This window comes from Cenococcum geophilum (genome assembly GCF_001692895.1).
Source record: "Cenococcum geophilum 1.58 unplaced genomic scaffold K441scaffold_78, whole genome shotgun sequence".
NCBI lineage: Eukaryota > Fungi > Ascomycota > Dothideomycetes > Gloniales > Gloniaceae > Cenococcum > Cenococcum geophilum.
In genome coordinates, this window is record NW_027137636.1 from 78,581 (window position 1) to 104,855 (window position 26,275).

The 26,275-nt window shown below is 45.0% G+C and overlaps 6 protein-coding genes across 6 annotated transcripts; 2 read left to right on the plus strand and 4 right to left on the minus strand.

Annotated features, from left to right (window-relative positions):
• Positions 1-1,192: 1,192 nt before the first annotated feature.
• On the minus strand, positions 1,193-2,127 carry K441DRAFT_622167 (glycosyltransferase family 2 protein; the record flags this gene model as incomplete). The annotated part of the gene is made up of 2 exons (XM_067645998.1): positions 1,193-1,603; positions 1,657-2,127. 2 exons carry the CDS (start codon positions 2,125-2,127, stop codon positions 1,277-1,279), a joined length of 798 nt encoding a protein of 265 aa, XP_067497365.1. The 3' UTR covers positions 1,193-1,276.
• A 683-nt stretch (positions 2,128-2,810) lies between these two features.
• On the plus strand, positions 2,811-4,294 carry K441DRAFT_592095 (PLP-dependent transferase; the record flags this gene model as incomplete). Its single annotated transcript, XM_067644860.1, has 5 exons — positions 2,811-3,100; positions 3,127-3,364; positions 3,412-3,529; positions 3,579-3,726; positions 3,802-4,294. 5 exons carry the CDS (start codon positions 2,811-2,813, stop codon positions 4,292-4,294), a joined length of 1,287 nt encoding a protein of 428 aa, XP_067497366.1.
• Positions 4,295-4,783: 489 nt separating this feature from the next.
• K441DRAFT_333730 (HpcH/HpaI aldolase/citrate lyase family protein) lies at positions 4,784-6,426 on the plus strand. The gene is made up of 4 exons (XM_067641234.1): positions 4,784-5,379; positions 5,444-5,571; positions 5,652-5,860; positions 5,930-6,426. The coding sequence occupies exons 1-4, from the start codon at positions 5,192-5,194 to the stop codon at positions 6,404-6,406; spliced, it is 1,002 nt and encodes a 333-aa protein (XP_067497367.1). The 5' UTR covers positions 4,784-5,191; the 3' UTR covers positions 6,407-6,426.
• A 19-nt stretch (positions 6,427-6,445) lies between these two features.
• Positions 6,446-9,086, minus strand: K441DRAFT_591808 (glycoside hydrolase family 3 protein; the record flags this gene model as incomplete). The annotated part of the gene is made up of 3 exons (XM_067644850.1): positions 6,446-8,255; positions 8,356-8,962; positions 9,017-9,086. 3 exons carry the CDS (start codon positions 9,084-9,086, stop codon positions 6,446-6,448), a joined length of 2,487 nt encoding a protein of 828 aa, XP_067497368.1.
• Positions 9,087-9,418: 332 nt separating this feature from the next.
• K441DRAFT_690895 (uncharacterized protein) lies at positions 9,419-10,324 on the minus strand (the record flags this gene model as incomplete). The annotated part of the gene is made up of 1 exon (XM_067652430.1): positions 9,419-10,324. The coding sequence occupies one exon, from the start codon at positions 10,322-10,324 to the stop codon at positions 9,419-9,421; it is 906 nt and encodes a 301-aa protein (XP_067497369.1).
• Positions 10,325-11,468: 1,144 nt separating this feature from the next.
• Positions 11,469-13,406, minus strand: K441DRAFT_700919 (FAD/NAD(P)-binding domain-containing protein). The gene is made up of 4 exons (XM_067653294.1): positions 13,186-13,406; positions 12,924-13,132; positions 12,430-12,836; positions 11,469-12,369 (listed from the first exon to the last, which is right to left on the minus strand). The coding sequence occupies exons 1-4, from the start codon at positions 13,296-13,298 to the stop codon at positions 11,731-11,733; spliced, it is 1,368 nt and encodes a 455-aa protein (XP_067497370.1). The 5' UTR covers positions 13,299-13,406; the 3' UTR covers positions 11,469-11,730.
• Positions 13,407-26,275: the final 12,869 nt, after the last annotated feature.

A 26,275-nucleotide genomic window follows, 5' to 3' on the forward strand; every position in this document is an offset into this window, starting at 1 on the left:
TGAAAGAGGTTGGTTGGCCCAGCTCACAGATCCCGCAGAGGTACTCGGTGATTTAACTTATATTGCGCACGCATACCAGCAGCCCGCTCATTTGCCCCGCCCGACCTTTGCGACCAATAATCATCACAATGCATGCTCCATACTGTCTTGGCGCCCACGGGCATCTGTCACAATCGCGATCAAGAAGCTGCACGGGCTAGGTCTCAATGTATCTTTTATTGCACGTGACCCCGCGATGGAGAGGACACAGAGATAAGGCGCAGCTTCGCTAGGCTGAGACTGCCGCTACTGCTGCTGCACTACTCGAAGCTCTGGACACAAATGCCCAGATTCCACACACAAACCAACGCCTTACTGCCCTCACAGCATCGTCACCAATGCCGACCAGTCCATCGTCAGAATCGTACCAACCTCCAAAATATCCAGCCATGTAAACCTTCTACTAACGATCTTATTATACTTGCACTTCGGCCGGAACACGCCCAGGCTATCTTGCTGCATGAGTTCCCGACGCTCCGGCACGGTTGGCGGAAAGGCCATGTATCGGAGCGGTACCGACACCTTGAAGATGCATTCGAGCAGCCGGAGCACTACGCCCGTGCACATTGGTGAATGCAACCTCTGTCTTTGCTCCCCTCGCGGCCAAAGACTGTCGTACAGGACGAATAAAAATGCTATAGTAGCAAGCACTGTGTACGTAAAGTATGCCAGCATGGTGGGAGTGAGCAGCCGGGAAACGAGGCCTTGGCGGTGTCGCGCTGACCGCTCGTTCGCAGCAGATATGACGGTACCTGTTGCCGTAAAGGAGATTATGGCTGACGGAAGGATCGAATTGAGGATGCGAGCCGTACTATCTGTTTTGAGGACCGTCAGTTAAGACCGACACACGTGAGGTTTAATGATGGGAGGGAGCACGTACAGGGAGCAGCCCAGAAGCGACTTTCAGTCTGCCGACCGACCTTGGCGTATATCAAAGCATAGTTGAGCTTATCGGCGAGAATCGTGGCTAGAAAGACTGCCTTCAGCATGGCTGCATTGGCCCCCATGGCAGCCTGTTCCGGACTTCTGCTGATCATCCATATAATGGCAGGAAGGAGAATCATACCCGCGCAGTCAGTGACTGCGGTGAACAGCCTCAAGATCTTGATGATGGCAGACATTCTCTGAGGAACGGTTCGTCGTGGAGCAGGGTCCAGGGCCGGCACGAAGAAGTTGATACCCTTAAGCAGAAGCAGGTCCCCGTCCGTCTAGACGTTTCGGTTAGTATGCCGCTTCTTCAGAGTGAGAGACTTATATATACCCAACGCATCCTCTGTTTTACCAGCGCGGCGAACGAATCCGCCGTGAGGCCGTATTGCACAAATTCCTTCACGAAGGCGATACCCCATCCGTGACCAGCAAGCATATAGGAGCAGAAGATGTCCTCACCCACGGGGACCTTGGGCCAGCCTCCAATGTCGTTGAGAGCACTGCGACGCACAATGTACCCTGATCCAAAACAGTGAGAGCAGCCGATATTGTCGTGCATGGGCTCGAAAATCTCCATAGCCGCAGGGCCCGCTTGGCCGAGCAGGTCCGGATGTGGGAGGTTGTAATGCCACTGCTCGCATTTAGCACGCATTCCTGTCACACACCTCTCCATCTATTCAAATTTACCTGTGCAGGACTCGCCAGCGCCAGCTTCTCATCCAGTGTTAGATGGGGAACCACTCGTCGGAGCCAGTCGGCCTCCGGGATCATATCCACATCGAGGCTGGCGAAGAAGACTGAGCCCTTCCCTCTGCTCTCTGTCGTGGTGAGGCCGAAGCGGAGATTGCCCGCTTTGTAGAAGTGCGACTCATTGGGCAACTTGGTCCTCGCGAGGTAGTGCACATTTTTGCCATACTTCTTGTTGTACGCATCGATGGCTTTTTCCAGCGTTTCGCTTTTACTATCATCAAGGACAAAGACCCGAAATCGCTCAGCAGGATAGTCCTGCATTGCTGCACCGGCAACCGTGTCCATAATGACGTCGAGCTTCTCTCCACAACACGTGATGCAAACATCGATGCTTGGAGCGGCCTCGCCGACCAACCGGTACGAGGGCCTATGCTTGCCTCGTGTGCCAAAGAAGAGGTACAGAGACATATGCAGCGCATTGAGCATGGCTGGCAGTAAGAGTGAGAACTCGACTAGAAGCGTCAACACCGGTAGCCAATTTGGAGCACCAGTCATTCTCCCAGAGGATGAGAGACTTTGGTATCTCAACGTGAAGTATGAAGCCCATAACGACCAGGACACGACATATATAGCGACCGTAATCGGTGAGTCAAAAGGATGAGGTTCTGGCGTTCTGACCAGTTCCTCGATCACATACTCTGAGTTCTTAACCGCAACAGGTGCCCATATCTGATAATCGAGGTCTATGGCCATATCGGTCGGAGGAAGGTGGTCACGATTGGCAGCAAAAGAAAGGTGTCTTGCGCAAAAGCTCAAGACGAGCGAATACAATTATATCACCTAGCGATACAGGAGGATATGGAGGCTGGTGCCGCCTACAAGAGATTGGGCAAGAAGCGCGGTTGATCTCCTGCAATGGATCAGACCGAAGCAGCTCCGTTTGTACTGTGGCAGTGACAATGCTACCCGTTGTTCGCCAGTCGCTCTCCCGCTTCAATGCCGATTTCAATGTGTGGCTAGCTGATGCAACAGCCGGCGGGGTGTGCGTTAGCAGTTGTATGCACACATGCAGGATCATGAATGCGGTGTGTGCCTGCCTATAAATCCATCAGAAAGAAGGCAAGATGCCAACGCCAGGCTTCATCTTCAACATGTCCAGCCCACTGGTTCCTGACCACTTCTCCCTTGAATTTGCCGTGAGGCCGAATATCCTTACCTTCCCCAAATACATCACATCGACTTCGGACGACGTGAAGGCCCGCTCAGCCATTTCCCTGGATGCCAACGAGAACTCTGCGGGTAGCTGTCTAGCAGCCGGGTCGATGGTCCCCTGCTGCATGCAAGACATAATTGATATGGGCAATCTAAATCGATATCCATCTGCGTCGCACAAAGCCCTTCGACAGCAAATCGCGCAGTGGCGGCAGCTGAAATGTATAATGTTCCGGGTTGCCTCTTGGGGACGAGCACGCTAACGCATCTCATTGTGACTGCAGCCATCGACCATCTATGCTTAGGGTCCGGTGCCTCGGACATTCTCGACCTCATCATTCGAGCGACATGTACGCCAGGCAGAGACACGCTCCTCATCGCTCCCCCAACATTCGAGTTGTATCGAGTTTGCGCCACGCTCCATGAGGTTAGGGTCAAGGAATGCGCCCAGGAGCTAACTGCAGAAGGGGACTTCCGTCTGCCAATTGAAGAAGTAAGATAGCACCCTGTTTTGTACATGGACCGCCATTGACTTTCAAGATCTGCACCACGCTTTCAACAGATGACCGAATTAGGGTCGTGTTCCTCGCTTCTCCAGGCAACCCAACGGGTTCGTTGATCCCTCTACCCCAGATTCAGCGCATCTTGGATCTGAAAGGTTTGTTGAGCAGATCTTTACCACATTAACATAAACTAAGTGCGGGTAGAGTTTCGGGGTATCGCTGTTGTTGACGAGGCGTACATCGACTTTGCAGTAGCATCAGAGCGTGCCTCGGCTCTCCGACTGCTGCCCAAGTACAATAACTTGATCGTCGTGCAGTCTTTGAGCAAGTATCATGGGCTTGCAGGGATTCGGTGAGTTGCTGCTCCGTTTTCGTTTCGTTTCGTCTCGTTTGGTCCGCAGCACGCCGTACTAAGAGGCCCTTGCAGTGTCGGCATGGCGATCGCCCATCCAATCCTCACGGGAATCCTGGCCAAGGTGCAAATGCCGTATAAGTTGTCGAGCGTGGCGCTAAGCCTGGCGTACCAAGCACTATCTGCAAAGGGCCTGGATCGCGCCCGCGAGCTGCAGCGCCAAATTATGGACAATCGTGCGGCTTTGATTAGAATCCTGGGCGACCCCACACTCGCTCGGAACGGCGTCGGCCGTCCAATCGGGGGTAATGCGGCGAACTTCGTGGTCGTGCCCATCCATGCCCGGACAATCGAAGCATCTTCGCCATCATCGCTACCAGAGTTGGGCAAGCGAGACGACATGCGAGCGAGACGAATAGTAGACCGGCTGCGTGACGCCCACGGCATTGCGGTGCGCTACGTTGGCGGGCAACCCTCCTGCACCGGTTGCATGAGAATTACGGTGGGCACGGTCAAGGAGATGGAGGCGCTGCGTACAGCGCTTGAATGTGTCCTCCGCGAGTGCTAGCAAGGCTCGTATTGCAGAAAGCTGGAGTCACATCGCCGATCGGAGACTATCAAGATCTGGTTCATCTGGCGGGTATCTGCATTGTAATGCACCTCATAGCATGTGCTACAGCTCAGCAGCTTACTGCCAATATTGTGCTTGTTTTCAGGATTAAGGTTTGATCGGCCTGATCTTTTGCTCCTCTAGTTACCAGTCCTCGGACCGCTTTCCGCCGTCAGTTCCATGTGCAAAACGTGGTACAAGGTGAGCGGGCGAGAAATGTGAGCTCGCAGGGACGGCCATAGAACTGTCTTGAAACCCTTACTAATTTGTATGTAAACTATAACTTGATTGTGCTCTAATATGGCGTATAACCCAAGTAACAAAGTACTAATAAATTAGAGCGTTAAGCTTTAGGTAGTATCCTCAAGGGCTTTGTAGAAGTAATAAGCTAGCGGGAATACTAATAGACCGCTAGAGTAGGTATCATAAGCTCTTAGGTAATCTTGTATAGTCCAGCAAGCCTTATATCTTAATGCGTAGATTTAGGCGCGATTAGTATAGGTAAGGTGTTAAAGAGGTGTTTTAGGGGCGACTGTGATGCATAGTTGCATACCGAGATATCTCTGGGTTCAGAAATATAAAGCAATTTATACAGGTTGTATCGAATTTCGATGACATTCGATGCATACGGACATTCGATGCATACGGGCATTCCTCACCCGCTCTTGCGCCCCTCTTGTATGCAAAGTAGTTAGCTGCGCTGATCACTTCAGGCTCGTAGCGACGCTATGTGTAGTCATCAATGAGCGCGCAAACTCCCGCAAAAAGTGAACATAACTATCCGTACCCGCCCATTCACTCATTGACTCAATGAACAACTCGCCATCGCATCACCAGGGTTGTTGACCTTACGCCATGCTGCCCTATCGTGCCGCCTCCCTTTTCCAGCCGTCCAACCTTGCTCATGCCCTCCGGCAGACCATGGACCCTTCCACAGGTCCCTCATATCTGTACGGCTCCATCATGGCTTTTCCCCACACAATGGTCGCCCGCACCATCGCAGTCATGGGCATGGACTTCGTCATGGTGGACGCTCTGCACACGTAAGTCTCCGTAAAAGCACATGCGTGCGATGGAGAAGAAACCGAAGAATAACGACGACCAAAGCGCGCTTGACGCCGAAAACCTAGTGCGTATTATCCAAACCATCAACTTTTGCAGCGAGGGCAAAACTGTCGCCGTCGTGCGCGTGCCCTCGGCGCACTCAGATCTCCTGACGCACGCCCTGGATGCAGGTACGATAACCAACCGCACCACGCTGATTGTTACCTCGCCCCTCCTAAGCCAGCAGAACTGAATATGTGTATGGTGGTAGGCGCCGCCGGAATCATTTTCCCACACATTGATACCCCCGAACAAGCCGCCGAGGCGGTTTCCAAGTGTCGATATGCTTCATCCGGCGGGTGCAGGTCGCTGTCGCCTTGCGCGTTGGTTCCTGGGATCACGGACATTGCACCGCCAGGATCGTCGCACGACCGAGTGGCCGATGCCCACATTGCGGTCTTCTGCCAAATTGAGAGCCAAGTCCGCCTTTCCTTCCCCTAATTCCTTCGATTCGACCAGCACAGGTTGCTGATGTGAAGCGACGCGTAGCTGGCGCTTGATAACGCTGATGCCATCGCGGCTACGCCCGGCGTCGCTAGTCTGATGCTTGGCCCTGGGGACCTGCGTCTCTCGCTTGGCCTTGCGGCCCGCAAGATTGGTGAGCGCGATGACCCGAGATTCCTGGCGGCCATCGAGCACCTAATTGGCGTACGCGACCGGCACCGCAAGCCGCTGATGACAGTGATATTTAAAATCTCAGCCGAGGAGGATACGTGGGTCAAACATTTCAACCTGCTGTTGACGACGGCGGATTTCATCAATGTCGTGAGAGGGCATCAGAGCGATTTAGACTGGGCGAAAAACCTCACTGCACACATGCTGGAGGCTCAGAAGCCGGGAATTGCGGTGAAAGGGAATATGAACGGTCACTCCAACGGATATGAGAGTGTGAATGGAAGTAGACACACAAACGAATATGAGAACGTGAATGGAGGTGGGCACTCAGTTGATAAGGGAACTGCTTAGAGTCCTAGTATTTGTCTGCCTCGTTAGATGGGGCCCAATCTACAAGCCCTGCCACCAGAATGTTCGCTCGACCTCGAAGCGCTCCTCCAAGAATTTCCCTCTGCTACTTGTTCCCACCAGCACCATATAAACACCCTTCTCACAGACCCACCGGTCCTCAGCCTCATCCCAGAACGCCATAGCGTATTTGAGTTCCATGGGTATTCTGATCATGGTTTTCTTTTGCTTTGGAACTGCGACCTTCTCGAACCCCTTGAGTTCCCTCACTGGCCGATTTACACTAGGCGCTTGCGGCTGGATATAGACCTGCACCGTCTCAGACCCATCGTACTCCCCAACGTTAGCAACATGGTCTCCTGTCCCGTCCACCGAAAGGGCCAAATCCGAGAGAGCGAACCGGGTATAGGACAGACCGTGCCCAAAGGGGAAAAGCACATCTTTTTCCATAGTGTCGTAGAAGCGGTACCCCACAAAAACGTCTTCTCCATACAGGAGGCGGTGTCGCTCCGCACGACTGTACAGGTAGGCTGGGTTATCGCGGAGGTGGATGGGGAAGGAGAGAGGCAATTTCCCTGAGGGATTAACATCGCCGTACAGGACATCACTAATGGCATTGCCTGTCTCGTTGCCCCCATACCACACGTGCAACAGAGTTGTCGCCTTATCGGCCCAAGGCATCACGACAGGGCTCCCTGAGCTAATACAGATGACTGCTTTAGGGTTAGCGTCAAGGACCCTCGTGATAAGATGATTGGTGTGTTCCGGCAGATCGATATTGGGCCTGTCAGCACCCTCATTCTCCCAATCCCCCATCAGACCTGCTAGGACAACCACCTGGTCGAATTGTCCAGCAAGCTGCTCAGCAGCGGTAATTGAGGCGTCGACGTCTATTTGCATGCAGCCGCCAAGCCGAATGCCGCCTGGGTGAAACGTAAGGGGAGAGTTTCTGATAAGCTCCGAGGTGTGCGCACCGGCCCAGTTGACAACCACATTATACGTCTGTCCCTCGACAAGGTCGACCGTACCGACCACTTCTACGGTGCCAGCGCGAAAGAAGCCCTCGCCAAAGGTCTGATTGGTGGTGTTATCAACCACGAGCTTCCCGTCCACGTAGAGACTCGCGGTACCCTGAACACTGACTCCAAACTCATAGGTGCCCGATCGAGTGGCTGTAAGGCGACCCTCGATGTTGATATGCCAGTTTTCTCCATCGATACGATCTGAATGCTCATAGTTGAGGAAATATCCGCAAGAGTTGAGGAACTCGTAGTGGTCGACCGGCTTGCGATCAGTGACAGTCGGAGGCTCGGTGTAGATGTACATGTCGAAGCCGAGCTCTCCGCTACTTGTCCGGAGCTGATGGCCTAACAAGGGACGCTCCTTGTGATTATAGATACCTTGGGCAAAGGCAACCTCAGCCTCGCTCCGCTGGCGAATAGCCTCCAGCGGGCTCACGGTGTAGTAAGGCCGGAGATGGGCAATACGCCCGCCACGGTAGGCAGCGATAGCAGCGTTTGGACCAATTACGGCGATCGGTTTGGTGGGATCTAGCGGCAGGGCCTTGCAGGTGTTTTTCATGAGGACAATCGACTCGGCTGCGGCGCGACGAAGTAGTTGACGGTCTTGCTCACGGTTCAAGGGCTGTTCTAGGGCATTCGCCGGGATCTTGGGCCGAGCGGCTTCCTTGACCAGCTTGAGCACGTTGCGCACGCAATCGTCGAGGGCGCGAATGGTCAAACGATCGGCTAGCAGAGAATGTGCCAAGCTCCGACCTCTCCATTGGTTCGGCCCTGGCATCTCAAGGTCAAGCCCGGCGCGAACTGGAGCGGTGGTTGCGTACAAGCCGTGCCTTTGCAGTCAGTCAGCCAAGGAACATTTCAACGCAGAAGATGCGGATAGGCCCCTGATTGGCGGCCCATCGCAGCAGACGAACGGAAAGAGAGGCCAACCAGTCGCTTATGACTAAACCCCGGAACCCCCATTCTTGACGGAGAATCTGGTGCAGGATCCTCCTATCCTCCGTAACATGGACCCCATTAATCTTGTTGTATGCCGCCATGATTGCTCCGGGATCACCAATCTTGATTGCCAGCATAAATGGCATAAGATAGATTTCCCGCAGCGCTCGCTCTGTGACGATGCAGTTCATGCTAAAGCAGCCCTGTTCCTGATCTGAACACAGGAAATGCTTTGGTGTTGCGATAATACCCTTCTCTTGCATCCCGCGACACATGTGCCCTGCGAGCACCCCAGCAAGCATAGGGTCCTCCCCAAATGCTTCATGCCCTCGGCCTCCCAAGGGAGAGCGCGGTATATTGATACAAGGGCCCAAAAGCACGTGAGAGCCTTTTGCAATAGACTCGTCGGCCAGCAGACCGCCAATCTCTTGAAGCAAAGCTCGATTCCAGGTCGCGGCAAGAGCGGGACCAGCAGGAAGGCAAATGGTCGGGGTGGAGTTGAAAAAGCGCGTGCCGCGAACGGTGTTTGGGCCATCGCTCGTTCGGAGAGCTGGAATCCCCAGTCGAGGAATGGGGAATGTGTGTGCGAAATCTCGTCCTGATAGAAGGTGAGTATAGATGACTTGGAAGGCTTCTTAGTATGCATCCGCACCAGCGGTGATATCACATTTCTCTGCAATAGTGAGCTCAGACAGGACTTTTTCCACGTCGATATCAGCCATTGGGTATGTTTCGCAATGGAATGTTCCGCAATGGAGATGGAACGTCTGGTGTGTATTCCAGACACTGAAAGAAAGATGGATGACGTCGGTTCCGTTTGCACTCAATGTTAGGGCGATCCCTTTGACAATTCGTCTAGGCTCAAACCGCTAAGAGGCTGTTTACTATACTGAGCCGTAATTTAAGCCGGTATCTTTTGCTATGTTATAATACTCAACCATTTCTAGAGAGGCGTGTGAATTGCCTTCATGAAGGCTTGCCACGCTGTTCAAAATGCGACATAGCTAGACTCTGCAGGGCGATTTCTGTAAAGGGAACCAATTCAGTTAATCCTTCAATAGACCAGAGCACGGTTCGCTGATGCAGTAGTCACAAAGAATTCCGACGGCAGGTCATCCCTGTCCCATTCCACCTCGAATTCAAGCCCCGTCTCCCTCGTCCATTTTTGCACCAATGGCAGAACCTTAATCGGAAGCAAAAGTTTCATTGGGGCCTGGTACCACCATGGAAAAATCAGAAACGCCAGCATTATTCTGGGAGTGTGGGTGTGATTGGGCATTCCGGCATGCCACAATCGCACGTCCCGAAGTACAAGGTCCCCCACCTGCAACATTGGCTGCACAGGCGGGACGCGCGCTCGCCTAGCCTCAACAACCTCAGGCCGGATACTGGACAGACCCCCTGGAGCATCACGGGAGTCGACGTGGTCAGCGATGCTGGTGTCGCGATGGCTTCCAACCCAGATCTCGGTTGCTCCGTTCGTGGCGCTTGTGTCGGTCAGATAGATGTTGGCGACGAGCGCAAAAGGGAACCGAAGATGGTTGTGGTCCAGATCGGCGTGGACCGTCTGCCGCTCCGTCGAGTGGAGGGCGGTGTTACCATTCGCATAGTGAACTCGAGGGCGTGGACCTAGCATCGCGGCGCTGATTGCTGCAGTGAAAGGGTTGGCCCAAATAGTGTCGAACATGAGCTCCGGCGTGGTTGGGGGCGCTTGGGATATGTTGCGGGCCGCCCTATTTTGGTTGAAGTGTGTCAATGAATCTGAGGCGAGAGTTTCCGAATTTTCCACTAGGACCTCGTTGATTGCCCTCACTGAATCCTTATCGACAACTTGCTTCAGCACCACGATCCCATCGCGTTGGAGGAGCGAGACTGCGGCGCCCACTGTTTCTGCACTGGGGACGCGAGAGGTTCTCTCCGGCTCCGGCACATCGATTGTTTGAACCTGATTGGACTGCATGGCTGCTGCGTAATGTAGGTTGCAAGAATCAGCGTACAATGTACAGGGACGACCGAGGTTGTGAGGCCCTTCGAGCTACTTTAATTATGGGCTGCTGTATATGTACGCTAGTAAGTGCACGGTCCATCGGGGCTGCTGAAATGATTGGTAAACTGTACGGAGGATTGCGCAAAAAGATATTTCTCTTTCCTTTTTGGGACGGGCGGTCTCCCCCAATTAAACGGGTGATGACACGCTAAAGTTACGGGGGCTCTATCCCCTAAGCTCGGGGTGCCTAGATCCCCAAAGGGCTGTGAAAAACAGGGAGCTTACCGCCCGTCCCAAAAAGGAAAGAGAAATCTCTTTTTGCGCAATCCCCCATACTAAACAGAACTATCATTCGCTTGTTCTAAAGCTTCGAAAAAGTCGCTGTACCATGTAGTAGTAAGTCCAATAATGACTAATTACAGTTTATTATAATAATTAAGAGTAATATTCATTATCTACTAGGCATTCGTAGGGAGACGAAATATGCATGCGTCACGGTTGTTACGCCCAGAGATCCCCGGACTAACCTAAATCGGCCTCGAAAATCTTCGGCTGGCCTTTTTCTAGGCATACCTATTTACGTAGCCCCCAGCAGCATATAGATAGCTAAGGCTCTACCTTTTAGAAGTCAGAAGATCACATTACAATCTAGCTCTCTGGCAATTGTATTTGTCCGTATTGTTCTTGATTCGGTTAGCCAGCACCTGTCATTACTCAGGTATATAGCAGCATGCTCGAGGGAAGAGACTAAGGAAGGTTTAATAAAACAAGTTTTCCGCATATCACGATGATAGTACTTTCCTTATCAATAATCAACGCAAGTCTACTGTAAATTGAGTATTTCTCAGCTCGGTAATGCCGTCATACCTTGAGAGTTTGCGCTCCTTATCTCAGGTGGCCTCAGGGGTTGGCAGTGCCAGCCGCTGATTGGCTCAGGAATTTGCAGGAGGTGAGGTGGATTTTCTCTCCGAGGGTCTGAGTCAAGTGAGATAAGCGCTCCTAGTGTTGCCCACAACGATATCACGTGATAAGACTTGTGGGGGGAACCTCTTGGCAGGAATCTGACCAATCAGACAACTTCGACCGTGCGGTCGAAGTTCCTTGAAATCTCTTCAACCACCTATATAAGATAAGCAATACACAGAGTTTTAAGCTCCATAACCTCAATTCAACACCTACACGTCATCAGCCTCACTCCCGGAGCACACACCTTCCGCTTGCAAGACCTAGTCCTGGCCGCTGGCAGATTAGAGAGACCCATACCAATCGCGTAAAGGTCAATTATGTTTCTCCCTCCGAATGAATATTGAATATGTACATATGCAGAGTATATACACATCTTGTTGCTCATTGTACATTCTCAGTTAATAGCCACGGATTCATGACCTTTCGCTACAGGGCGGTAGTGTAGCCAGTAATGACTCCGCCTTCGCCCATTCTGTTTTAGCCCCGTCACTTTCAAGTAGCCAACGGCAACTAGTAGCCACTTCTTCCCCAACCTCCATTAATGAAGCATCACAATGCTTCGGATTCAAGAACCCGTATAGTAGCCCATTGGCAAATGACTGCCGCGCTACTTCTTGGGAAGAGGGTCGTCGAATGAAATCGTAGATCTTCAGAACCTCAGGCAGATTCGCTGCGGTAGTCTGGGAATGTGCAAGCAATTGGGCCAGAATGTACGCGTCTTCAATTCCTTGGCCGCCACCGAGTCCTTGATGCGGTGTCATGGCGTGGGCCGCGTCACCGATCAGACAGACCCGATCCGACACAAAGGTCGGAAGAGGGTGCACCACGTGGACCGCCCACCGTGATGCAATTTTCGGTACTTGTAGGAGACCGACTAGATCTGGTTCCCAGCCATCGTAGCGCTCAGCAATCTTTGCAGCCGGCACCTCCGTAACCCAAGGTCCATTGAACGGAGCGGGCAATCCATTTGCATCGAAGACGTTGTCGTAAGCTGTCATCTGGATCTCATCTCGAACAGTGTTTGAAGTAACATGTCTTCCTTTGCCACACCACTGCACCGAAAAAGCTGGTCAGATGTCGAGAGTAATGACGGATAGATCAGAGTGACTTACGATCTTGAACCCACGCAAGGCCTCATTGTTAGGACATCTCTTTTCAACCTCCGCCCTTGGGCAGCTCATTCTATAGGCGAATTGGCCACTGAATTTTGGCTCGGAGAAGGCCCGGTTTCCTTGAAAAAGATGCCGCCGCACACAGGAATGAACGCCATCCGCCCCAATCAGCAGGTCAACGATAACGCTGGTACTGTCTTCAAAGTATATGATGATTTTTTCTGGCTCTTGTCGAGCCCAAGAGATGACCCTTTTGTTTGTTTGGATACGACACCTTTCGGTGTTGACATGTTTGTGGAGTATGTCAAGGAGGTCATCACGTGGGATGAGTCTTGGTCCGTGTGGTACGTGGGAAAAGTCCACCCCGCAGGAGGGATCATCGGCTTTTCGAAGGACCGGACCGGTGACTGCGAAAGGCTTCTCAGTATTCCAGAGTGTAAGCTATAGCTAAGGTAGAGTTTGGAAGGCAGAGGCGTAGAATGAGAAATACCCACCTTGCGACCACGGGCATACTTGCAGTCCTCGTGCAGTGCACTCTAGCTCAAAATCTGTTGCCTCCTCGAGAATGTCCCAATATCTCTTCCAAATCGCGATTCCAGCCCCGATCGCCCGGATGTTCGGCTTACCTTCGAAAATGTGAACCTCTATGTCCAGAGATCTGGAAAGAAATGCGGCAACGGTCAAGCCGGCGATTCCTCCGCCACTTACGGGTGTCAGTGGTAATATCGACTTGAAGGGGTATTAAGAGAGACTGACCAGATGGCGATCTGGAGTTTCGGCTTCGGGGGAGATGCCATTCTCATGGATAGTAGCAAGCGGGGTGGGGGGCGTGAAGGATACGGTGAAGATTGAGAGTGCCCACTAATCATCACTTCGTAGTAGTATTGGCAAGTTTTTTGGCCATGCCCCGAAAAGGGTATTGCGATTGCTTTTCCCAAAAATTAAAAGCTGCAAGACAAGCGTGCTTTTGCGTCGGGTGTGTCGGCGGTTACCGTTACATAAATATCCTGGCACATCATTTGAGATATGCTTAAAACGTTGTGTGAGAGGTCGGCCCGAACCCGAACCTTAACGTTATCTCATAAATCCGACGCTTCGCAGAAGATTCAGGCGACTCGGGGCAACGCATGGGCCGCACACTAACTCCTGCGAGCTCCTAGACCAATCAGAACCGTGAAATGGTTTCAGCCCCCTATATACCCCTATCACCAGCAAATCTTAGAAAAAACACCAATCTTCGCGAAAATTAAAATTTTGAAATAACTCTACAACCATAACCCCTAGCGTTCTAATTCAAGCTGCATTCTTCCCATAGGCCCTCTGGCTATCGTTTGATACCTAGAGATGGCTAAAAAGAAGGGTCGGTGGCCTGAAGTAGGACGCGTCAACCCAAACCATAACGCGCACGGTTAAAACATCACGGTTGAAATCGCTAAGATCCTCGAATTTAGTACTCCGCCGCACAAAAAAGCAGATGGGAAGGCCCTCCTGTACAGGGTATATAAGCCCTTCTTTAATTTGGTGTTAAAGTATATCGAAATAGCTCTCAAACAGCCTACTGGAAAGAAACTGGAAGAGACCCTTATGCGTCTTAAACGCTAAACAGAAGCTATTAAGAATACGGTTAAATATATTAAATACAACCAAGAGATAGCTACCCCCCCTACTGCATAAAATAGAAGCCTACAGTTAGCCGTTTAAAGCTAGGCGAATGTCGCTACAGCTGCACCACCGCCCCTGTCCGTATAGTCACGTCTTTCCGCAAGCGTTACCCCGACTCTATAGATACGTAGTTATTAAATTTAGTAAAAAGGCTAATACGGAGGTCCTTTAGAGCCTTAGAGAGCCGTATAAAGTTATTTAGGAGAAGCTAAATAACGTGCTATCTAAATTGGGTAACGCTCTGGTAAATAAGGCATGGATTACTATATTAAAGATCTTTAGATCCAGAGACGTTCTTATATTTGCTAAGACGCTAGTATAGGCAGACGACCTATATAGATACAGAGATAAGTAGGAAAAGATACTGGGAAGGAGCTCTTAAGTAATGAAACCTATATACAGAGTAGTAGCATATAACGTACTAATACGGTCCGTTATTAATATAGATAAGGAGGCTGTAATTAGAAAGTTTAAGCTAGAGAACTATAAGGTATTTGGTAACTATAGGATTATTAAGTAGAGGTGGTTAAAGCCTCTAAAGGAGAAATAGAGAGACGTATTTCTAGTGCTAGAATTTAAGACCGTACTAGGCGTAAACGCCGCAATTTATATAGAGGTCCTCTGCTAGGACAGCACCTATAAGAGAACTTAAAAATACAATTGTGCCTACTAGGTAAGGCGATGTTTTAAATGCTATTAATACGGATATATAGGAACCTAATATCGCGAAATAGAGATATGCGGATAATGCGCTACTTAAGATTATAATATAAAAGGCTGCAAGGCCGAATAGGCTAGGTGCTATCTCTACTAAGGCAAGTATACCGCCTAGTTGCTAGCCTGCTCTATCTATAGGAAGGAGATAGTATATATAGAGGAAGTGAAAGCTAGACTCTGTATAAACCTATACTAGCTTAAGAACCCAGTATATATATTACTAGGGCTATTAAAGATAGGGAGTTAAAGTTTAAGCTAATAGAGCTTTCTACCCCTATTACTACAGATAACTAAAAGTATAGTAAATACTATGAATGAAATAGACGGGATAGGAACGGAAATAACGGATAGAAGTAATAAAAGAAGGGCCGTATAAAGCCTAATAGGGAGCCTGTTACGGCACTGGCAGAACTTGGCAGAACTACGCACCGGCAAGTTGCCACAGATTGCCGCATATTGCGGTCACGTGACGCGAAGATCGTATATAGCTTTGAGCGGCGCTCCCCTTCTTCTCCTTTCCTTTCNTTAGCTTTAGATTCTCGTTTATAGATAATCCAATTATATAGGCTTGCACGTCCCTTATACCGTGCTCATGCCTTAATTAACTAAGTCGCTAACATTATCTAAAGCTCACTCTACTCTTTCTTCCTAAGAAGGAACTTAAATATATCTACAAGAACATAGAATAGGACCCTAAGGATATTACTAGGACCACAAGGACAGGACCTAAAAGAAAAAAATAGAACCCTAAGGAAAGGACCTATAAGATACGCACAGACTAGAACCCCTAAAGAAATTACCTAGAATTATCTAACACCCCTACCACTATGCCACGAACTACAGCTATAGGTAAAGCAGCTGTAGGACCCTTAAATACTTTAGACAAAGAAACAATTAACGTTTTAACCCCTTAGGCGGAGCTTACGGCTGCTAATGCCAAAATTAAATAATTGCGAGAGCTGCTTAAAGTTAGAGATACCCCTATATCTAATAATGAGTTATTATTAGATAACCAAAGACTTACTATAGTCCTTTAGGCCCTATCCTAGCGCCTTAGTAGATCTACTAAGGCCTATATAGTACTAAAGCGGTTAGTAAAGGTCGCGGACCCCCTACTACTTATAGACGGAACCGACCCTATATTTAATAATTAGAAGCTCCAATTACGGGATAAGCTTAAAGTTAATATAGACCACTTCCCTAACGCCTAAGCTAGAATAGCTTATATCTTCGGCCGTACTGGCGGAGATACCTAGATATATTTACGCCTATAATACACTAAAGACTTAGCAGACCCCTTTATCTCTAAAGAAGAAATAATTAAATACTTATCTTCTATTTATAAGGACCCTTTTAAAGTATAGAACGCCTGCCTTAGCTATAAAAGCCTAAATATAAAAATAACGGAGACCTTTTCGGCCTTCTAAACCCGCTTTTTACACCTAGCCGGATAGGCCTAGATTCCCTAGGAAGACCTACTGCTAGACCTCTTTAATAAGCTTACCCTAGACCTATAGCGGGCCGTATTACTAGCTTATACTACGGCATAGACGTTAAAGGAACTTATAGACTATTGCTTAGCTATTAACTAAGGCCTCCGTTAAATTAAGGCATATGCCAACTGGCTAAAAACTAGAAACCTTGCAAACTAGGCCGCAAGTACTATAAGTACGGCCCGTAGTGCCCTAGCACGATTAGCAACTCCTATAGCTAACCCGGCAGCTAACCGCGTAGCTACCCCTATTATAGGCCCGGTATACACCTAGCCTATATACAGCAACCCCTATATATAGGCCCTTAGCGATTAAGGAGCTTACTTTTCGTGCGGTTAAATAGGCTACCCTATAAGGAACTGCCTAATAAAGATAAGAATAAATAAGGTCTTATTAATTTAGGAGGATAGTATAGAGCCGGAAAAAGAGAAACCCTAAAGGAAGACTCCTTTCTAGGGTTAAAAGGGATTAATATATTACATATCAATCTAGGTCGGCTAGTTAGTGGAAGAAGCTACATTATCCCTTATACTTTATTTCGTAATAGATATTAAGTTTTAACCTCTGCTTTAGCTAACTTAGGAGTAAATGCCTTTACCTTAATTAATATAAAGTGCGCTGCAAAACTAGCTGACTTTTTAAATGCACCCCTTAAAGAACTGCCTAAATTAATCCCTATTTGTGGTTATAACGGACGGATAGGGCCACCTATTATAACTATCTTGCGGATCTACCTTCGCGTTAACGGACGAAGGTAGCATAATATCCCCTTTCTTATTACGGACTTAGGAAGCCACGATATAATCTTAGGAAGAAAATAGCTAGCCTATTTAGGCTTATAGCTTAAAGTACAGAGTAGACGGCTTATTTAGCCTAAAACTCTACCCCTAACCCCTTCCTTTATAAAAGAAATTAGCATTATAATAGAAAACCTTATACGGCCCTAGATTAATACTATTTACTAGGCCGATGCTATACGCAGAGACTAGGCCTTTAAAAAGGACGTACAGCTTAACCCGTAATAGATCTATATACTACACTACCCCTAAACTACCTATATTACACCACCCGCACTAAAGACCTAGGAAGTCAGTAGTGACCTAGCTAAGTTCCCTATAGAGAACCCTATAAAGCTATAAAGGAAAGCTAGGGATATTAGACGCTACACTAAACTAATAGATAGAAAGGATAACTTATAGAAAATGGAACGTAAGCTAAGGAAGACTATAAACCCTATACCGCAAACCACGGCCTAATAGATGCTAAAGAAACCTACGGACCTCCTACCAGTTAATATCTGCTACATTAGCGCTATAGGATTCTACTAAAACCTGGTTTAGCCTAATACCATTACCTTTATAACTAGCCTATACAAAATTAACCAAATAATTAAGGAAAAGAAAAGTAAGCTTAGTGGGTAAAAAAGCGGGCTTATAGATAAAAAACTAGTAGAGTAAAAACTGCCTAATTAACACCGGAAATTCAAGGACGTATTCTCTAAGGCAGTATCTAATATGCTTTTACCCTACTGACCATATAACTATAAGATTAAGATCAAGCAAGATAAGGGAAGCACCCTTAGCTTTAGCCCTCTCTACCTATAGTCTATTGCCGAATTATAGGCTATAAAGTAGTACCTTATTAATAACCTAAATAAGGGCTTTATTAAGCCTAGCCAAGCCCCTTTTAACTTACCTATTCTCTTTGTTAAAAAGCTAAATAGAGGACTGTGCTTCTATATTAACTATTATAAGCTAAATAATATAACCCGCAAGGACCGTTACCTGCTGCCCTTACTTAATAAAACTCTTACCCAAATAAGTAGAGCTAAGGTTTTTATAAAGCTTAATATCCGCTAGGCCTTTTACCGAATTAGGATAGACCTTAGGTCTAAGAATCTTACTATATTCTAGACCTATTACAGGACGTATAAATATAAGGTACTTCTTTTTAGACTAACTAATGGACTAGCTACGTACTAGCGGTATATAAACAATATACTCTTTAACTACCTTAATAACTTCTATACGGCCTATCTAGATAATATTATAATCTATTTAGAGAATAAACTAGAATACAAGGAGCACGTCCATAAAGTCCTATAATAGCTTCGCGAAGCTAGCCTCTAGGCCAATATTAAGAAGTTAGAATTTAGTGTTAAGCATATAAAGTACCTAGGTTTTATTATTAGCATAGACGGAATTAAGGCCAACCTAGAAAAAACGATCGCAATTAACTAGTGGACGCCCCCTTGGACCGTAAAGGGGGTACAATTATTTTTAGGTTTCTGTAACTTCTACCGACACTTTATTAAAAACTACAGCAGAATCGCCCGGCCTCTTAACCACCTTACTAGGAAAGACTAGCCCTTTTACTTTAACGCCATATATATATAGGCCTTTAATAAGCTTAAAAAACGGCTAGTGTCGGCCCCCCTACTTACCTACTTTAACCCAGAACGGCCCTTAATACTAGAAACTAATACCTTAAATAGCGCAATAGCTAGTGTTTTTTCCCAGAAGCAACCGGACGGAGAATAGCACCCTATTATATACTATTTAAAGACTATAATAGATGCTAAACTAAACTACCATATCCATAATAAAGAAATGCTAGCTATTATTTCTAGCTTTTAGCACTAGCGTGCACAGCTAGAGGGGACCCCTAAACCTATTAAAGTAGTGTCAAATTATAAGGCCCTAAAATACTTTATAATAACTAAGGCCCTTATAGCCCGGCAGGCACGCTAGACAAACATTCTATCTTAGTTTAACTTCTTAATTATATATAGACCAGGCGCTATAAACCGTGCGGATACTCTTACTAGGCGCGAATAAAACCTAGGTAACTATACGGCTGCGAAGATCTTATTACAGACCTAGACGCTACTATAACTAGAGCACCTTAACCCCTAGATATAGGCAGAACTAAGTATAGACCCCTTAGGCGCTAAAATATATCCTATTAACCCTTTAGGACTTAACTTAATTAACGAATTGCTGTAAACAAACTATACGGCCTTTTCTCTACAGGAGTACCGTAAAAAGGCAAAGAACATTACCAGCCCATAGTCCCTTAAAAATGGATTACTTAAGCATTAGGAACGGCTGGTAGTAGTAAAGGAACAGAACTTATAGACTTAGCTTATTACTAAAGTATATACCTAGGTCTCTACGGCCTACCCTAGAAAGAATAAGACCTATAGGATTATTAGCGACCGCTACTACTAGCCTAGAATGGTTATAGATATCGACCGCTATGTACAGAACTGCAACGACTACCGTAGGTCTACAATTCCACGAGATAAGACCCTAGGACTATTAAAACCCCTCCTAATACCCAACCGCCCCTGGTAATATATCTCTATAGACTTTTATAAGCTACCTCTAGACCATAACGAATATAATATAGTTATAATCCTAGTTAACCGCTTCGGCAAGCGCCCGTTTTTAATTCCCTGTTACAAAAATATTAATGCTAAAGAGGCAGCCCGACTGTATATCTACTACGTCTACTAAATTTACGGACTACTAGATACTATTATATCTAACCACAGGCCGCAGTTTATATCAGCCTTTTAAAATAAGTTTACCTAGATCCTAGGTATTAAGCTAAAGCTTTCTACGGCATATTACCCCCAGATAGATAGTTAAACAGAGATTATAAATTAATACTTAGACCAGAGACTCCGGCCTTTTATTAACTACTTCCAGAATAACTGGGCCAAACTATTACCCTTAATAGACTACGCCCAAGCAACCCTACCCTACAACTCTACCGGATTTGCCCCTATTTAACTAGAAATAGGTTACCTACCCCGTATAAGCTTTAACTAGGAAAAACCAGAAAAGCCCTAGACCGTACGCAAAAAACTATCTTATAAGGAAGCCTAGCAGTACACTAAGCGCTTAGAAGAAGCCTAGAAAGTAGCCCATACGAACCTAGAAAAGGCCCAAAAATTAATAGAATAGTAGGTAAATAAGTATAGGCGCGAGCCTAACTTTACTGTAGGCGATATAGTCTGGGTCATAATAAAGAACTAGAAGATAGAACGGCCTAGCCGTAAGCTAGACTATAAGATAGCAGGACTGTATAAGATTCTTAATAAAGTAGGCAACTTGTATAAGGTTAAGCTCCTAGACTTAATTAAAGTCCACCCTATTTTCTTACCGGACAAGCTATAGAAAGCTATAAATAACCTACTACCTGGACAAAAGAATAAACCTCCCCTACTAATTTAAGTTAACGACGATAATAAATAGGAAATTAAAGAAATACTAGCCTATAAACTTATAAAGGGAACGTTAAAGTATTATATTAGTTGGAAAGGATATAACCCGGACCCCACTTAGTACCCTATATAGAACTTTATAGGTAGCCCCTATAAGCTTTAGAAGTTCTATAGCCGTTACCCTAACAAACCCAAACCGCTAAAGTACCTAGATAAGTGAATAGAATGCTAGCATAATAAAGACAATAAGCTACCAGAAGAACATAAGGACAAAAACGCCCCAGAAATTTCTTAGTTATGTAAGGTGTTGAGATATCTAAGAACTTTAACCAGCGGTCGAAGTTATCTAATTGGTTAGATTCTCTTGCTAAGACTTTTAGCGGCAAAGCCTAAGGGCAGGCTTTTTTAGAGGGGGGGGTAATATTACGGCACTGGCAGAACTTAGCAGAACTACGCACCGGCAAGTTGCCACAGATTGCCGCATATTGCGGTCACGTGACGCGAAGATCGTATATAGCTTCGAGCGGCGCTCCCCTTCTTCTCCTTTCCTTTCTTTAGCTTTAGATTCTCGTTTATAGATAATCCAATTGTACAGGCTTGCACGTCCCTTATACCGTGCTCATGCCTCGATTGACTAAGTCGCTAACAGAGCCTAAACGGGAAACCTAGCTAGGATAAAGAGATGGACAATAATAACCTAGAACGGGATATATTACTAATATAGATAAAAAGAAGTAACCGTAATATTACTAAAGCAAAATTTAGTATAAAGAGCAGGAAGAATAAACTAAAAGATAATGCTATAATAAGCCGTAGTAAGAGTAGAAATAAAGCTAACTTAAGAAAGGAGAAAGAGAAGGAAAGGGAGATAATTAAGATCGTTATAGACAAATAAGCGGAAATTAAAGATAAGGGCTCTAACCTTAGTAGTAGCTCGTAGTACTCTATATGGAGTTTAGGGAAAGCACCTATACCACCATAAACAGATATATCTGGCTATTTATAATAATAGAGGACCTAGATATCCGCACTATTAAGGTTCTATAATATAATATAGGAAAGAGCTATATAAGAATATAGGAGCTCCTATAAGATAAGCAGACTTAATAGTATAACGTAATTGCCATTTAGAAGGTGTAGCGTAGTAAGAGACCGAAAAGGGACTTCCCTATAACTACAAATCTAATTAGCAATAGGTTCTACCTATATTACCCGCCTTACTAGGGAATATAGGTGTATCTTTTTATTAATAGAAGCATTCTAATTAGATACGTCCGTATTATAGATTACGGTGGCAACCTTATAGCAGTATTAATCATAAACTAAGGGGAAGAATAACAGCATATAATTATAGTATTTAACATCTATAACCCAAACCCCCTCCCACCATATAATTGGTTAGACGGCCTCCTAAGAGGCTATATACTCCTAAAGCTAAATAACGCCTTAAGAAGAACGAACGGACTAGACTATAGCACCGTAGTTATAGGAGACTTTAATCTCTACCACCTTAAATAGGGAGGACCTAAAGCTAGGTATAACTATAGGGCAGCGGCGGAATACCTTATTAAAGTAACAGAAAATAACGGGCTTAAACTAGGCTTTAAGCTAGGGCTTATTATAAGACTAGCTAAGGGAGCAGGCATTAACCCCTTAATAATTAACCTTAGCTTTATTACCTTAGATATAGTAGACTACTTAATCTAAATAGGAATTAATAAGGAGCTTAATAAAGGCTCTAACTACCTCCTGGTAGAAACAGTATTTAAATACTAGTTTAAATAAGAAGAGGAGCTAACTAGGTAACTCTTTAAGAAGATAAATAAAGAAATCTTCTATAACGTACTCTGAGATCTCCTAAAAGTGCCTTTAGTTTTATTATAGAACCAAATTAACGCAATAATTATTAGAGTTATAAATACCCTTACTAAAGCTATAGAACTCTCTATACTAGTAGCTAAGCTTAGCCTATAATCTAAGCTAGGATAGACGGATAAATATATATAAGTTATTAAAGCGGAACAATATATATATAGGCAGTTTAACAGATACCTAACTAAAAAAAACTATATTACACTACAAATAGCAAGGTAAGAGAAGGATAAGGCTATTAGGAAAGTAACTAAAATAGAATATAGAAATAAAGTAAGCGAGGTTAAAGATATAAAAGGACTCTGGTCCTTATACGCTTAGGCCTAAAAATAAAACATTATAAGAACTACGTTTACGCTAGATATTAGAGACGTAGTAGGTACTCTATAATGTACGGTAGAAGAAAAGACGGCAGCCCTTAGGGACTCCTTTTTCTTAACGCCACCGCCTGCAGATCTAAAAGATATATATAACTACCAATATCTAAACCCCTTATAGGTCCTAGATATCAAAATATAAGAAGTAGAGGAAGCTATTAAGATAACTAGCCCTAATAAAGCACTAGGGGAGGACTAACTCCTAAGCCGCGTGCTTTATAAGGCTATATAGGAACTAAAAGAACTACTAACCCGACTATTTAACTAATGCCTTATAGTAGGATACTGCCCTACACACTTTCGAAGATTAATTACTATAGCACTAAGAAAACTAAAGAAAGGAGACTTTAAGGACCCCAAGATATATAGACTAATAGCCTTACTAAATATAGTAGGCAAGGTTATAGATAAAGTGCTTGTAAAATGGATGCTCTTTATAATAGATGCCTATAGCCTCCTACCACGCACCTATATGGGTGGAAGAGTAGCAGTAGGTTATAATACGCGATATATCTCCTTCTAGAGAAGATATACGCTGTATAGCAAACAGGCGATAAGGATATAGTAAGCCTACTTATACTTAATGTAAGCGGAGCATTTAATAACATATTACACCAAAGGCTTATTTACTACCTATGGAAATAAAGAATCCCTATACTAATGGTTAAATAGATCTAAAGCTTCCTTATAGGAAGGTCTATATGCATTAAACTACTAAAAGGAACATTAGAAAGATTCCTTATACTAATAGAAATTCCCTAAGGCTTACTAATATTGCTAATATTGTACCTTTTCTATAACGCCGATTTTTTAAATATCGCTATAGACGAAGACGGACTAAGGCATGGCTTAGTTATAGGGTACATTAATAATATAAGTATAATGGTAAACGGGAGAAACACGGAAGAGATAATAAAGACGCTATTAATGCTATATAAGAGAGCAGAAAAGTAGGCATATAGACACGCCTCAGTATTCACACTATAAAAGTATAAACTTATCTACTTTGTACGGCCTAGGAAAAAGGCCTTAGAAGAAGAATATAAGCGTCCGCTAGCGCTTATACTAAAGGACGGAAGAACTTAAATAGTATAACTAATAACAAAAGCTAGATACCTTAGCGTTATATTAAACAATAAGCTAATAGGGAAAGCGCACCTAGACTATATGGCGGAAAGATCTATAAGCTAACTTATATACCTTTTAGGCATTGCAGGATCTATATAGGGTATCACAACCGGATATATGCGCTAACTCTATATAGCTATAGTTATGCCACGTATACTTTATGCAGCCTCCTACTAGTATATACTAGATAAAGGGCGTAGTTTTATGGATAGAATAAAGAATATCTACTAAGTTCTATTACGAATTTAATATAGAGCACTTTGCCTTATAATAGGAGCTTTTAGAACTACCGCTAAGGCTGAACTAGAAGTAGAGATGTATATCCTACTAATTAAAATATCGCTCTACTAGGCGGTTAAGTCCTCTCTAAACTAAATTAAGGGATCGCCATTATACTACAAGATTTAATAACTACGGAGATCCGCCCTATTAAAGTTTAAATAGTACAGCCCTCTCCAGAAATTAGAGCACACGGTAGCACTCCGCCTTAGGGAAAAACACCTCCTATAGAAGTAATCCGTTTAGAAATTATCTGCCTATAGACTAAGCTACTAAAGATCTATATTACTAAAGGGATAGAAGTAGGCAAGCTTAAATATAACTAAATTATATAGGAAGCTAAGAATAACCTAGGATACGTGCTGGTATATATAGACGGCAGTAAAATTAATAGAGAGGTAGGAGCTTTAGTATATATCCCTAAACTAGGAGCCAAAGTAGCTAACTATATAGGAATAAACTAAGTTAGTATAGTATACGCGGGAGAGCTAAGAGGGCTATAGCTAGCTCTTGACCTAGCACTTAAGCACTCGCTAATAATTAGAAGATTAATAATATTTATGGATAATTAAGCAGTAATATAAGCAGTAGCTAAACTACGGAACTACTTAGGCCAGTACCTGGTCTATAGGGTACGTAAGAGACTATAAGCTGTACAGATACTAAGCATACGGGTAGTAATATACTGGGTCCCGTTATATGTGGATATTAAGGGGAATAAATAAGCGGATATTTTAGCGAAGATGGCAATAGGGTAGAGAGAAGGAGGTATAGGACCAAAAGCTCCTACCTTTTAGTTACTCTAAAGCCTATTATCCGCAGTAAAGAGAATAACTAAAGTAAGGTTATAAAACCACTAAGTAAATAAGTGGGAGACAGGAGAGACCGGGAGAGAATTATATAGACTAGCACTAAAGATCTTAAAATAGAGACTAAGGGTGTACGGGGGTTTACTAAAGGCTTTCTCTACTACCCTTATATAGATTTATACAGGCAAGGTAGCCCTTAAAAGCTACCTTTATAGGATTAAACGCGCGCCTAACTTAAGGTATATGTGCGGGGACGAATAAATAGGGCGACACGTTTTAATTAAATGCCCTAACTTTAAGGATCTAAGGAAAGCAATTTGGCCGTATAATAGCTAACCTTAGAGCTATAAATTAATCTTAAACCTAGTATGGTTAGTAAAGAAAGCAGTATAATATATAGTATAAATAGGCCTTCTAGGGCAGTTTCTAGAGGCTAGGAATAGACTTAAAGTGACTAACTAAGTCTCTCTTAGTAGTTATACGCGATATTAGCGGAAGACGGATAGTATTAAAGTAAGAACTTTAGGCCTATAAAATAGGCCCGGCTTTAATATACGGTACGGAACGGAGGTAATTTATATACTTACTACTTTTTAATTATTTAATTTCGATTATCTTCTCTATATAGGAACTTACTCTACTTATATATATCCTTATAATTGTATTGCTCTGGCGTTCGATTCTTAATTCAGACTTAGCAATTTTAGGCGTTTGCTTCTCTCCTAGGTACCGTACACCTATAGTACGTAGTAGATAGGCGGACGAGGGCCTTACGGAATCACTGCTATGGGTGAGACGGGTGATTACCTAGGATCTACCTCTGTAAAATAGAAGACCCGGCATAGCGCCCTTAGGGCAGCTAAAACGGTGTATGATTTCAAAAAAAAAACCAGCAAATCTTCTGCGAAGCGTCTGAGAGCTTATGGGCCTCGTTTTAGTATAAACTAAATATTTTAAAAATCAAATTTCATATATTTCTACGAGCTACATTCTAGCTATAAGAGTTATTTATATATTTTATTAATGTATTAGATTCTTTAGGTAATTATATCTTTATAAATATATACTATAACGTGTTTCACCACCGAGCGAAATCGGAATGCTGGCGACACGACACCTTAATAACAACACGTAATGCCTCCACAACGCAACACCCAATTTGTATATACTAAAGGCTTATTATAGCTTGCTATTACTGCTTTAAGCTTATCTAAAATTAGTACCTAAAAATACGCTGTAGTAGTCTATAATGTACCTAAATTAACACTATCCCACTAA

Bases quoted from the DNA above. Each gene is read 5' to 3' on its own strand.
- K441DRAFT_333730 (XM_067641234.1), top strand. From the start codon at position 5,192: ATGCTGCCCTATCGTGCCGCCTCCCTTTTCCAGCCGTCCAACCTTGCT. The intron at 5,380-5,443 runs GTAAGTCTCCGT...CGACGACCAAAG, and splicing joins ATGGTGGACGCTCTGCACAC to CGCGCTTGACGCCGAAAACC. The intron at 5,861-5,929 runs GTCCGCCTTTCC...AGCGACGCGTAG, and splicing joins TCTGCCAAATTGAGAGCCAA to CTGGCGCTTGATAACGCTGA.
- K441DRAFT_700919 (XM_067653294.1), bottom strand. From the start codon at position 13,298: ATGATTAGTGGGCACTCTCAATCTTCACCGTATCCTTCACGCCCCCCA. The intron at 12,837-12,923 runs GTGGGTATTTCT...AGCCTTTCGCAG, and splicing joins AGTATGCCCGTGGTCGCAAG to TCACCGGTCCGGTCCTTCGA. The intron at 12,370-12,429 runs GTAAGTCACTCT...TTTTCGGTGCAG, and splicing joins CCTTGCGTGGGTTCAAGATC to TGGTGTGGCAAAGGAAGACA.